Source organism: Plecotus auritus (genome assembly GCF_963455305.1).
Source record: "Plecotus auritus genome assembly, chromosome: 4".
Classification (NCBI taxonomy): Eukaryota; Metazoa; Chordata; class Mammalia; order Chiroptera; family Vespertilionidae; genus Plecotus; species Plecotus auritus.
Window position 1 is genome coordinate 101,935,991 of NC_137775.1, and position 13,678 is coordinate 101,949,668.

Sequence of the window (13,678 nt, forward strand, 5' to 3'; positions counted from 1 at the left end):
CAGGAACTTAGGAAGGAGGGCTTGGGGAATGATGAAGGGCAAATTTAATAAAGTAAGTCCTATCTGGGGGTCTGGTAACACTGCCTTGTGTGTGTGTGAGTGTGTGAGTGAGTGTGTGTGTGTGTGTGCGCGCGCGCACGCACGCATGCACGCATGTGTTTTCTCTAAAAGCCAACCGTAGCTCTTGGTGGTTGCGCTGGGGCTGGAACCCGAACTATAAATGTCATCTCATTTTCTGTCTGCCACTCGCACCTCCTTCTGCCAACAGATGAGCTGAAGCCACTGCAGAGCGGAGGCTCAGGTGAGACTTCCAAGAAGCCTTTCCCAGCCAGGCCCGAGCTTGAGCAGACACACAAAAGGGCGTTGGAGGAGCTGCCTGTGAGGGTGTGGCCGGGAGGCCAGCTCATTTCTGCCTGACCTGACCGCGTGGACGAGCTGGGAGGGTCCCTGCGCTCCCCTGCCTCACCAGCCCAGACTTGTCCGTGCTCCCCAGACAGCCCAGCACACAGGGCCCCATCACAGCCCCGCCCGGGAATGCACACTCCCTCCTCATGGACACTCCTGCCCTGGGAGATAGTGTGTGACTCTGGGATCCCAGGATGTCAGGGTGACATAAGCGACTCACTACTCCGGATGCCACAATGGAGTGCCTAGGATAAGGAGGGTGGCAGGGTGGGGGCCGAGCATGGGCCCCCATATTGAATTGACCCAGCTCCCTCCCCTTCCATCTGAGGGAGTCTGGGGTCTAAGTGAAGGTGCTCTTTCTCTCTCAACTCTTCTCTGCTTCGTGACAACGGAGCTGTTGACTTCATTTAGAGGCAACTTGAGGTTCCTTTCCATTCTCCCTGTCCCTCAATCCTCCTGCTTTGTGCTTCCATTTTTCTCTACCTCTGATCATTTCATCCCTTGGTCTGATTTGAGTCTCCTCCCTTCTCTCCTCTTCAGTTTCCCCCATTTGCCCTCCAGCTCAAGGCCCTGGATTCCTCTGTCTCCTCTCTGCCCACTCCACCCTCCTCACCCCTGCCAGCTGCACCAGGCTCCCTCAGTCCCATGCCTGTGGCTCAGGGCCACCCTCCACTGGCTGCTACAGATAGGAGACCACACTTTTTCAAAGGTGACATCACAAAATAATGAATCTCCTTTCCTCCCCCCGCCCCACCCCCAACACACACAGCTTGTCTGTGGGAGACCAGCAGCTGTGAAGTAGCAGGCTCAGCCCCACCCCTCTTGCCAAGATTTTCAGGGAATCTTTCCGGTGCCACATGGCCAGGGAGACGGCAGGTCACTCTCCAGCAGATGCCCCCGAGATCATCTAGTCTTAGGGGAAGGTGGGCTGTGGGTTTTGTGAAACAGAAAGACAGGTTAAGGACACTTCTATTCCTACCCCTCAGGAACAGGACTCCTGTCCACCCCACCCAGGCCCCTCGGGGATTGAAGCCTCTGTCTCCTAGTTGTTCCTCACCTAAGACGGGCCAAGTGGATGTTCTCATAGACCTGGATTTCAGGTTTGAACTGAGGAACCGAGGCATCTGGGGAGAAGGAGCCACATGGAGTGAGGCAGGCAGTCACCAGATAGCCTAGAGCTGCATTCCCCACCTCCCCTGGAGAAGATGGGGTACAAAGGCAGTGTGAGCCCCACCCCCTGCCTCGCACCCAAGTGCTCTCTTCTTCCCTCTGCAGGGGGAGGGGGAGAGGGGCTCCTTACCTCTGCACTGAGCCCCCTGGACCCTCCGCCTCCAGAGCATGATGCTGAGGACCAGGATGGTGAATGCCTGGCCTGCTGTGAACAGCAGCATCAGGATCCAGGGCACATCCCAGCCCATGGAAGGGGCACAGAGGGCAGGGGAGGCATCCGTGGGGGCTGTATAAGGGCAAGAGGATAAGGAGGGAGGCAGTGAAGGGGTCTGTCCCTGTGCCCCAAAGAGAGGCTTCCCACATCGACTGGTGGGCTCTCCCAAAAGAAGACTTCATAAGTTTCCTTGTCTCCAGTATCCACCCCCACTTTGCCCCTTTCTAAGTCTCTCACCCTGACCCCATAAGCCAACATAGGTGGAGAATGGCAACGCCTCCCACACCCAACACACACGGACAGCTAACTCCAGAGCAGACTGCTTTCCATGTATCCATTCTTCCAGTCACTCACTCCATAGTATTTGCTGGGTGCCCACCACATGCCCAGCACTGTGGGGTGAGTGGGTGTAGGGGCAGTAAAGCCCAGCCACTGCCATTATTGACCTTTGCTGATGGAAATGATGGCCATTTGCTCCTCCCTCTGCCTTGTAAAGGGGTTATTCCACATCCAATAGCATTCTTTCTTTGGATAATGGACTTTCTCTGGTAAAACAATCATATTTTTTTTCTCCTTCTGCCTATACTATCAATGGGCCATTATAACATCAGTGCATATATCTTTTCTTCAAAAGACAATTATTACCCCAGCAATAATTCTTATTTTCTTCCTCTCTGCTATGGGAGATTTCACACAAATCATAGGTTAGCCTATTTCTAAACAATGACATATTCCACAGAATTCTTCTCCTCCCTCTTGGCTATTGTCTATTCCACCAGAAAGCTGGCTTAACCAACCCCCTCCTCTGTTACAGATGCAGCTGAAGAGAAAAAAGCCCTCCTCCCACAGTGATGGTCACCTCCACCAGAAACCACCCTTCCTGACCTGCCAATAACAAATTCGCCTCTTTCTCACCTCATCCCCTGGCCAGCGGGGTGGATGTGCCAGAAGGAACACCCTTCCCAGACCCTCCCCACTGCCATCCCAGTTACCTGCCAGGCTAAAGCTGACCCCCTTGTTCTGAGGCATGACGCAGCGGATGAGCCTTGGTCTGTGGCCCCTGGACTCAGGAAGCCCCTCCCCAGGACACACCAAGAGCAGGGCAGCCCCATCGCCCCAGAAGGCCTGCACATGGCCCCTCACAGGACCCTTCCCCTCCACCCAGGTCACAGAGTCCAGGCGTCTGACAGGGACCACAGAGCACAGAAGGACAGAGCAGGGGGCTCCATCTGCAGCCTTTGCAGATAACTGAGATCCTGTGGGAGAGAGGGACCCCTCAGTTCCTTGCTCGGGCTCCCCCATCTCCCAGTGGCCCCTGGTCTCATGCCCTCACTCACCTTTGAGCACGTAGACATCATATACCCTCCAGTTCTGGTATTTGTGATGCTGACCCAGCACTGTGCACCAGTACCGCCCAGCGTCTCCCTCCTTGGACCCTTCCAGCCACAAAGAGTAGTTTCCCAGCAATTTGAGCCTGGATTCCCTTCCAGGCTTCCCAGGGTCTGGGGCTGGCCTGGCCACTTGGATTTGGGTCACCAGGGCAGTGGAGGAGCCTGCTGCAGGGCTGCGGAACCAGGACAGGATTTCATCCCCATGTAGGGTGGGTGGCGAGGGACATGGTAGCTCCATTGCTTCCCCCAAGGCCACATAGATGGCCTGGATGTTGTCTGTAGGGAGGGGCTTGTGTGAGGCCAGATACCTCCATGAGATCAAACCCATCCTCACCCTGGCCCCCCCCTCGCCTCAACTCAACCTCCAACCCCTGGTTTCTTTCCTTTCTGAGGCCTCCCAGCACTGGTCCCAGCACTGGTCTGGCTATAAGCACACTTCTCAAGGGACAGCTACAAAAACTGTGGGATGGAGAGATGGGGGTAGGGGCTTTCCTCCCCTTTCCCCAAATGAGTAAGGGAATCTGAGGGCAAGAGAGAAAAGGTGGGAATAGTTGGCAAATACCCGTATCTCTTCCTCTCATTTCTCCTTTTTTGGAAGCATTTACTCACTGATTCTTATTTTCTAAAGGAAACTATACCTGATCTGGATCCTCAGGGTCTCTGGGTCTATCCCAGTATTAGAGACAGGGGGAGGTCAATTGGGGAAAATCTACCTTCTTGAATCAGATGCCTGCCCCAGTGGATCACCAGACACTCACTTAAGGAGAAATGGCTGCCTTGCAGAATCCCCACCGTCTGCTTTTTACCTGCAGCAGCCTGAGGAGGCCCCCAGAGGAGGAGAAGGAGGAGGAATAAGACCGCCATGGGAGAGCCTTTCAAGTTCTCTGGTGTCCCCAGGGAGGAAACAGAGCCCAGATAAAGGCCTGCACTTTCTGGTCTGGAGTGACACAGGCCTCTGGAGGGGATGGGAAGTTGGGGAGATAAAGCCTAGTTGCACGTCTACTGGCGGAAAAATGGCCACTGCCTTTCTGTCCTGATGGGAAAAAGGCCCAGTTCAGGCCTCTCCAAAGGCAGTATCCTCACCCTTCTGACTCCTGGCCCCACGCTGGCGGAGGGATTCAGATAGAAGCCGCTCCATGCTGAGAAGCCTGCACAGAAGGGGTCCTGCCAGTTTGGAATCCTTTTCTCCTCCACCCTGAGATGCCCGCCATGAGGGAAGGAGCTGAGTTTCCAGGTCGGTCTCCATGGACCCCAGCATGAGACTGTACACCCAGTCAATACCACAGAAATTATTTTAAATGGCCTTCCTTGGGGCTGCCTGGCCTGCCACAGACCTCCTCTCATCAGCCTCTGATGAGTACATTATTATTCAAGGAGAAGAGTAGCAAGGGCCTGGAAAAATCGCTGGCTTGTCCCTTTGCCCCAGGCAGTGCTCTCAAGGCAGATCTTCAAGTGGCCTACAGTTCTTAAAGGCTACTTCTTTTTATAAATTTATTTTTGTAAAATAGTCTATGTTAAGTCTGATCAAATAATTGAATCAATATCCCCTCCTCTGGGAACAGACCTTTAGACCATTTCACAATGGACATTCCCTTTCGCTTAGACAACATTCCACTTGCTAAGACCATTATCTCTCCCCTCCAGAGTTTCCCAGGATCCAGACCTGCACAGAGAATTCTCCACCCAGAAAAAGCCTGCCTAGAGTCCTTTAAAAACTGCTGGCTCCCCATTTTTGGGGGTTCTGGCACCATTTTGGGGCTCAGCCCATCTGGTCTCCAGATGACCTAATCCTATTAATAAAAGCCCAATATGCTAAGTGTCTGGTCATCTGGTCCCCCATTCAACCAATCAAAGCATAATATGCTAATGATATGCTAAGGCTGCTCAACCGCTCACTATGACGTGCACTGACCACCAGGGGGCAGATGCTCTGACAGGTAGGTTAGCTTGCTGCTGGGGTCTGGCTGATCAGGACTGAGCGAGACGGGCCAGACACGCCCTGGAGCCCTCCTGCAGTCCCTCCCTGGCTGGCCAACCTCGCGCATCCCTCCCAATCGTGCACCGGTGGGGTCTCTCAGCCTGGCCTGTGCCCTCTTGCAATCCAAGACCCCTCAGGGGGGTACATTGTCTGTCAGGTAGTTCCATCTATATAATAAAAGCCTAAGCAACCATTATGGAGGAACTACTGGAACGACTGGTCACTATGATGCACACTGACCGCCAAGGGGCAGACTCTCAACACAGGAGCTGCCCCCTCGTGGTCAGTGCGCTCCCAGAGGGGGAGCGCTGCTCAGCCAGAAGCCAGGCTTACACCTGGCAAGCACAGCGGTGGTGGTGGGAGCCTCTCACTCTTCTGCAGCAGCACTAAGGAGCAGTGAGCCAAGCGGTAAGGAGCAAGAAGGTGGGCGGTAAGGAGCAAGGGGTCCTGGACTGTGAGAGGGTGCAGGCCGGGCTGAGGGACCCCCCCCCCCAAGTGTACGAATTTCATGCACTGGGCCTCTAGTCTATATATATAAAAGTCTAAGCAACCACATCACCAGTGGACCATCTGGTAGCTATGAAGCACACTGACCACCAGGGGGCAGACACTCAGTGCAGGAGCTGCCCCTAGTGGTCAGTGTGCTCCCACAGCAGGAGTGTGCTCAGCTGACAGACCGGCACCAGAAGCCCCTGCCCAGCTCATGGGGAGCTCAGCTGTATCAGAGGCGTGAGCCTCTCCCTCAAACACTCCCCCTGTGGCTCCTCCCCAGCCACCTGCAGCTTCATGCACTACTTTGTGCTGTGCGGGATCAAGGTAGCCAGCAGGCTAGAGCCCGACGAACTGGTGGGTAAGGCCAGGCTACGGCGGTGCAGAGGTCCACTGATCCCCGCAGGCCAGGCTGAGGGACCCTACCGGTGCACAAATCTGTGCACCAGGCCTCTAGTAAACTTATAATCCCTTACCATTTGAGCCTTGTGAGTTCCTCCTCTGGTGACCCTAACAGTCCATGCATAACAAAGACTATATCTAATGTACAACTGTATAATGGCTAAATAAACTGTGGCATAGTTAGACAATGGACCATTCAATAGCAATGAGAATGCACCAACCACCATGATACGCAACCAGATTGAATCTCACAAACATAATGAGAGTAAAAGAAGTCATAAAGTACACAAACAGGTAAAAGTAATCTAAGAAAATCAAGGATGGGTTACACTTTGTGGGGTGGTAGCAACTGGTGGTAACCTGCAGAGGGTATTCTAGGAGGTCATGATGTGTCCTTGATCTGGCTGCTGAGGCATGGATAAGTGCAATTGGCGCACTCTTCTGTGTGCATTTACTGTAATAAAAAAGCTAAAGGATGGCCCTTGCCTGTTTGGCTCAGAACGTAGGCCTGCGGACTGGAGGGTCCCCAATTAGATTCTGGTCAAGGGCATGTACCTTGCTTGCAGGCTCAACCCGAGGCCCTGGTTGGGGCACGTAAGGGAGGCAACCAATTGACGTGTCTCTCTTGCGTTGATGCTTCTCTCTCTCTCTATCTCTCCCCCTCCCTCCCACCCTCTCTAAAAGTCAATGGAAAAAATATCCTCTGGTGAGAATTTAAAAAGCTAACAGGTATATATATTACGTAGGTGCTGGAGGCTAAGTCCAATGGGTCATAATAAATATGAGAAGTCCTCAAAAGGTTGAATGGAGCCCTAGCCGGTTTGGCTCAGTGGATAGAGTGTCAGCCTGCGGACTCAAGGGTCCCAAGTTGGATCCCGGTCAAGGGCACATGCCCGGGTTGTGGGCTCAGTCCCCAGTAGGGGGCGTGCAGGGGGCAGCCAGTCAATGATTCCCTCTCATCATTGATGTTTCTATTTCTCTTGTCCTCTCCCTTCCTCTCTGAAATGAATAAAAATATATTTTTAAAAAAGGTTGAATGTACTCTTTCAGCAGGGCTGAAAAATCTGCATATTGTTATCTGCTGCTGGAACAGCCAAAGGCAATTCCCCTAACTTGATAATCCTTTACTGTTTACCAAGCCTTATCTTTGATATGTATATTTGCTGTGCTAAAGGGCAAAATGTGTTAATAAAAAGGATATGGGTCTGGAGATTCAGAGAGCCCACTTCAATAGAAAGTGGAGTCTCCCCTGGCTCCCCCATGCCTTCCAAATTTATATTTCTAGTCTCTCTACTCATTTATGCTCAGCCATTCTCCAGATTCCTGAACCCTTAATGCGGAAAGACCCTAGCATTTATGGTGCCTGAGACAAGGACATCTGGAGAATAAGATTCGCCAGAGCGAAGAAAAGAAGTTAATCACCGGTAAAGGTGGGTTCGCCAGTAAATTTGGTGGGGACATTCACTGCATGTAAAGCTTGTACCAGCTTTGGAAGTCGAGATCCAAAGAGGGTGAGGACATCTTTTGTTTCAAGCCAGGCCATAATGGGGAAGAATTTGGTTAAAAGGCAAAATTATAAAGAAATTAAAATGTCGAAAGTTACTTTTAAAAATCAGGCTCAAGGAAAAAGAATGCCATTGTCATATTTAACTATGAGGGTTCTTGTTCAAATTGCAAAATGCCTAATTCGTACTGGGGACCAAAAGTCTATAAAAATTAAAAAGGCCCTGGATCCTCCACTTCTGGTGTCGAAAGGTTCAAAGGCAGCTAGAGAGGGTGGAGCTGTTAATCCTCTCACTAGAGAACTTGTGGAGGGCAGGAAGGGACTAGACCTCGGGGTCTAGAGTCAGAGTAGAAAAATTTAAAACAACCACTTGGAAAGGTCACCCCCCGCAGGCACTATAGAACTCCCCTTTCCATAAATAAAAGAAATAGTTTCTGCCTGACCACCACTCCCCTATCTGCCAGAGGCATTACAGAGCTGTCTCTGTAACAAACAACCCATATAGGGAAAGGTCCGGTGTAGAACTTACTCACTGTGCGAGCGAACCATATTAGGAAAAGTCCAGGACAAAGGGGTCCCACATTCGCGGGTCATTCAAAGGGGCCAATCAGGGAATGCCAGGCCAACGGTTATAGAGGGAAGGGGTATAAAGGAAGGGACTGCCCCTTTCAACGGCGCTCTTACCACGGCACTTGCCTGCTGCTGCGTCAGCTACGGCGGGGCCCAGATTCGAATCTGCAATAAACTTTTCCCTGTTTGATCCAATTGGTCTCGGAGGTCTATCTCCGGGGGACGCGCTCCGTTACAGAACTCTCTGATGCTTTGTTTAAAAATTACTATAGGCCCTAACCGGTTTGGCTCTGCGGATAGAGCGTCAGCCTGTGGACTGAAGGGTCCCAGGTTCGATTCCTGTCAAGGGCATGTACCTTGGTTGCGGGCACATCCCCAGTAGGAGGTGTGCAGGAAGCAGCTGATCAATGTGTCTCTCTCATTGATGTTTCTAACTCTCTATCCCATTCCCTTCCTCTCTGTAAAAAAAAAAAAAAAAAAAAAATTACCAGAGGATGCTTTAGGACAGGCAGATTTTAGATAAAATAACTTTAAAGGCCAGTCAATGCTATGGAGAGCAGAATAGGAAAAGACTCAGAAAAAAAAGCTGTGATTTGTTGGGTTTTATCTATATGTTTTTTGTTTGTGGTTTTTATCTGTCATTTATTTAGTTTAATGTGTTTATTGTTAGTTTATTAAGCATGCCTTTAGTTTAATTAGGAAAAGAAATGTGGCCAGACCATTTACTGAATTTCCCCAGAGGAAACAGGATGTGGGGTGGGGAGACATGTGGTGATCCTGTAAAATGGATGCCCACTACCAAGAGTACCATTAGAAAAGTCTCATTTCCACCATGGTTTTTATTTCCCGGTAAAATTTTGCAGAATTTAAGGGATGCGTCTGGAATTTCTGTACTCGTGAAGAGAAAAAGACTGGCTTAAGAAAAATGGCGCACCCTGTCCGATCTTGGATGGCTTCTTGAACTAAGTTTAATCTCTTTACAGATGCTATAGAATGAACCCAGAACTGTTTTTCTCAAAAGAAAGATGGTGAAAATGACCCAAAAGAAAAAATACAGGCTGAGTTTGGGCAATAAGATTGGTATTTCCATAATAAAGGGCATTTTTTGAATAATAATGGACTGCATTCCAAAGTTAACCTTAAGGCCACTAAAAATCAATAAATTATCTCTGTTACAGAATTTGCCAAAGAAAACGCCTTGGATAATAATAATTGGCTTTAGAATCTCAAAATTATTAAAACATGGATAAATAGATATTAACTAAAATAAAGAATCCTATCTAGCCCTAACCAGTTTGGCTCAGTGGATAGAGTGTTGGCCTGCGGACTGAAGGGTCCCAGGTTCGATCCCGGTCAAAGGCATGTACCTTGGTTGTGGGCACATCCCCAGTAGGAGGTGTGCAGGAGGCAGCTGATCGATGTTTCTCTCTCATCGATGTTTCTACTCTCTATCTCTCTCCCTTCCTCTATGTAAAAAATCAATTAAAAAAAATTTAAAAAAAGGAATACTATCTAATAAAGAGGGAATATGCTAATTGATTGCCCCACCCTCAAAGATGGCGGCGTCCACAGCCAATAAGGAGGGAATATGCTAATTGACTTTCCTGCCCTCAAAGATGACGGTGCCCACAGCAACAAGATGGCAGCGCCCAGTCCCCTCAGCCCCGCCAGGATGGCAGGTATGCAACAAGGCCAGGCCCGCCCCCAGGTGGGCCTGGCTGCTCCGCGCCTGCCTCCGGGAGTCCCTCAGTCCCCTCAGCACCCCCAGCCGCCCAGGGCTGGCCTGAGGCACAGGCATGCCTCGGATGGCTACTGTCCAGCCGCTCAGGGCCGCCCAAGGCTCAGGTAACCAGGGCTGGCCAAGGCTTGTGCTACTGGCAGTGGCAGCAGCAGAGATGTGATGGGGTGTCGCCTTCCCCTGATTGCCAGGTAGCCTCCCATCCCTGAGGGCTCCTGGACTGTGAGCAGGAGCAGGCTGGGCTGAGGGACCCCCCCCTTCAGTGCATGAATTTTCATGCACCGGGCCTCTAGTTTATAATAAAGCTTTTCAGTAATAATCTATTAATAATGAAGGTCCAATAGGCCAGGGGAAAACTGGTTTCACTCTTTATTGAAGGAGGAGGCTAGTTTTCCGCCAGCAGCAACTTCTAAAGAAAGAATGTGGTGATTTTACATTTAAATAGACCAGGCTTGCTCCCAAAGCCATTGGCAACTTAAAACTTTGGAATTTGCTGAATTACATAATAAAACTTATTAAATATCTAAGTATTTTGAAATGACAAAATACTGAAATGTTAATCTGAGTTTGCCTCATATGAAAAATCTAGAGGACATAATTGAACCTATTAATTAAATATGTCTTGTATTTTATTTGAAATATGTCCTTATAAATGTAAAGGTGTTACTAATCTGAGAAATGCTAAGTATTTAACTTGCCACCTAAAATTTGAGGCTTCTAAGAGTTTAAAGTTCAAATTAAGTTAGGAGAAATCATATAGTTGTGATAGCAAAATACATAAAGTATATAAATTTATTTTTGAAAAAATAATTCTTGTATTTTCTCTGGAGAAATTAGTATTTTAAAATGTATTATAGTCTTTATATGTGATAAAATTTCAACCTAGAGTATAATATTTTATTTTTTTTCTTTTTCTTTTTTTTAAAAAATATATTTTATTGATTTTTTACAGAGAGGAAGGGAGAGGGATAGAGAGTTAGAAACATCGATGAGAGAGAAACATCAATCAGCCGCCTCCTGCACACCCCTTACTGGGGATGTGCCCGCAACCAAGGTACATGCCCTTGACTGGAATCGAACCTGGGACCTTTCAGTCCACAGGCTGACGCTCTATTTACTGAGCCAAACCGGTTTCGGCTAGAGTATAATATTTTATATGGTCTAATTAAAAAAGAGGATTAATTCTGTGGTCTCAACCAAATTTTTAATATAAAAACCAGTTTAAATTTACTTGATATCTTTTAGAATAATTATAAAAAGTATATAATATAATCATATAATCTTTGGGATATATATATATTTGGAATATATATATTTGATGGCCTTTCCAAGTTAAATTTCAAGAGTTTAACCAAGAGATGGCTTTTGAAGCAGTCCAAGGGCCCTGGAGTGACTCAAGAATTTATTCTCTGCCGAAACCGGTTTGGCTCAGTGGAAAGAGTGTCAGCCTGCGGACTGAAGGGTCCCGGGTTCGATTCCGGTCAAGGGCATGTACCTTGGTTGCAGGCACATCTCCAGGGGGAGGTGTGCAGGAGGCAGCTGATCGATGTTTCTCTCTCATCGATGTTTCTAGCTCTCTATCCCTCTCCCTTCCTCTCTGTAAAATATCAATAAAATATATTTTAAAAAAAAAAAGAATTTATTCTCTCTTCTTAAAAGAAATATTTTTTAATTAGGCTGATTCCATATACTTGAAATCATGTGGAAAGCTTTATCAAATAAAAATTAATAAATATATTTTATTTATATACATATATTTTAAATATTATAAAGTTTTAACCTCTAAGGGATGGCAGGCAAAGTTGCTAAATATTTCTTAAGTAAAGCCAGATCATTCAGCAGCGAAATTTTATTTTATTTATTTATTTATTTATTTTTTAAATAAATCTTTATTCAGATTATTACAATTGTTTCTCCTTTTTCCCCCCATAGCTCCCCTCCACCCGGTTCCCACCCCACCTTCTGCCCTTACCTCCCCCCCACTGTCCTCATCCATGGGTGTATGATTTTTGTCTCAGCAGCGAAATTTTAAAAGACAAAATGCCCTGGCGGGCCCTAACAGGTTTGGCTCAGTGGATAGAGTGTCGGCCTGGGGACTCAAGGGTCCCAGGTTCGATTCTGGTCAAGGGCATGTACCTTGGTTGCCGGCACATCCCCAGTAGGGGGTGTGCAGGAGGCAGCTGATTGATGTTTCTCTCTCATCGATGTTTCTAACTCTCTATCCCTCTCCCTTCCTCTCTGTAAAAAGTCAATAAAATATATTTTAAAAAAAGCCCTGGCGGCCTGCACTTCAGATAGGCTGGGGGGATAGGACGTCATCTGTACTACATAGGTCAAACATATAAATTTGCTTACTTTGCTTTTTCAATAAAGATGCCTACTTTAGTTACTTAATAAATTAGCTTTTTAAAATATAATCAAGGTCTCATATAATTTCAGTTATATGAGAAACAAATGTTTTTATAAATAATTGGATTCTAGTAAAGTCCTCTGAAATAGTTGCTGAGACCTTCCATAATCCCTCTGTGTATGCAAATGAGCACTAACCAAAAAGAATGCTGTTTAAAAGTAAATTTTAAGCTTAATAAAAAGGAGAAATTTAAAAATTTTAAATCTCTTGAGCCAATATTTACAGGGTAAACTGAAGATTATTATTCAAGCATTAAATCTGATCATTAATAGTCACCATAAGTAAAGAGAGTCACTTCAAATATAGGCATGGCAGTATGAGCCAACATCTGAAAAGCAACCATGTATGTTGCTCAGTTTAAAAGGGAAAAAAAAAGAGCCGTAACCATTTTGGCTCAGTGGATAGAGTGCGTTGGCCTGGGGACTGAAGGGTCCCAGGTTCGATTTCGGTCAAGGGCATGTACCTTGGTTGCGGGCGCGAGGCAGCTGATCGCTGTCTCTCTCTCAGCGATGTTTCTAACTCTCTATCCCTCTCCCTTCCTCTCTGTAAAAAATCAATAAAATATATATATTTTTAAAAATAAAATAAAAGTTTTCAAAAGAAACTCTCTAAAGGTGGTCTAGAAATTACTCTGGGAGGAAATGAAAGGATATTTCCTTCAAATGTCTGGGAAACTATAATTAAAAGTCAATGTATTAGGCCTCAAAAAGAAAAGTAAGTGATTTGCATTTTGCCTCCCTAATAAAGTTTATGTAGATATACTTAAAGACAGATAGCAGAAATTCAATTAGTGTCATTTACTGTCCACAGCCAAGGACAAATAAAGTTAGAAAATAAGCCTTGTTTCAGATTAATTTAAATTGGCAAATTGAAATAAGTGAATATTCAGGAGAATTTAGTTGTACTAGTCAGGAAACTATTCCTGGAGCATTAACTAATTTTTTACTGATGGTCCATCTCATAGTAAAGCTGCTTAACATGCAATTAGTCCAAACCAGTCATATTTCTGTGCAAAGAATTGAATTAAAAGCTATCAAGACTGCATTGCAGGATTTCCAAAAGCCTCTTGATATTATTTAAAACAAAAAAAAGGGGGGATAGTGGAGTAATCTCCTGTAAGTAAATTACATCAAGACTTAATTACTTAGCCCTAACTGGTTTGGCTTGGTGGATAGAGTGTCGGCCTACAGACTGAAGGGTCCTAGGTTTGATTCCGGTCAAGGGCATGTACCTTGGTTGCGGGCACATACCCCGTAGGGGGTGTGCAGGAGGCAGCTGATTGATGTTTCTCTTTCGTCGATGTTTCTAACTCTCTATCACTCTTTCTTCCTCTCTGTAAAAAACCAATAAAATATATTTTTAAAAAAAGACTTAATTACTTAAATTTTTACTTTAAAAATTTTTTTT

The 13,678-nt window shown here is 46.9% G+C and overlaps 1 protein-coding gene across 1 annotated transcript; it reads right to left on the reverse strand.

Moving 5' to 3' along the window:
* Nucleotides 1-1,109: 1,109 nt before the first annotated feature.
* LOC308246170 (lymphocyte antigen 6 complex locus protein G6f-like) lies at nt 1,110-4,066 on the reverse strand. Its single transcript, XM_080664126.1, has 6 exons — nt 3,987-4,066; nt 3,127-3,456; nt 2,782-3,045; nt 1,706-1,861; nt 1,463-1,529; nt 1,110-1,333 (listed from the first exon to the last, which is right to left on the reverse strand). The coding sequence occupies exons 1-6, from the start codon at nt 4,042-4,044 to the stop codon at nt 1,309-1,311; spliced, it is 900 nt and encodes a 299-aa protein (XP_080520252.1). The 5' UTR covers nt 4,045-4,066; the 3' UTR covers nt 1,110-1,308.
* Nucleotides 4,067-13,678: the final 9,612 nt, after the last annotated feature.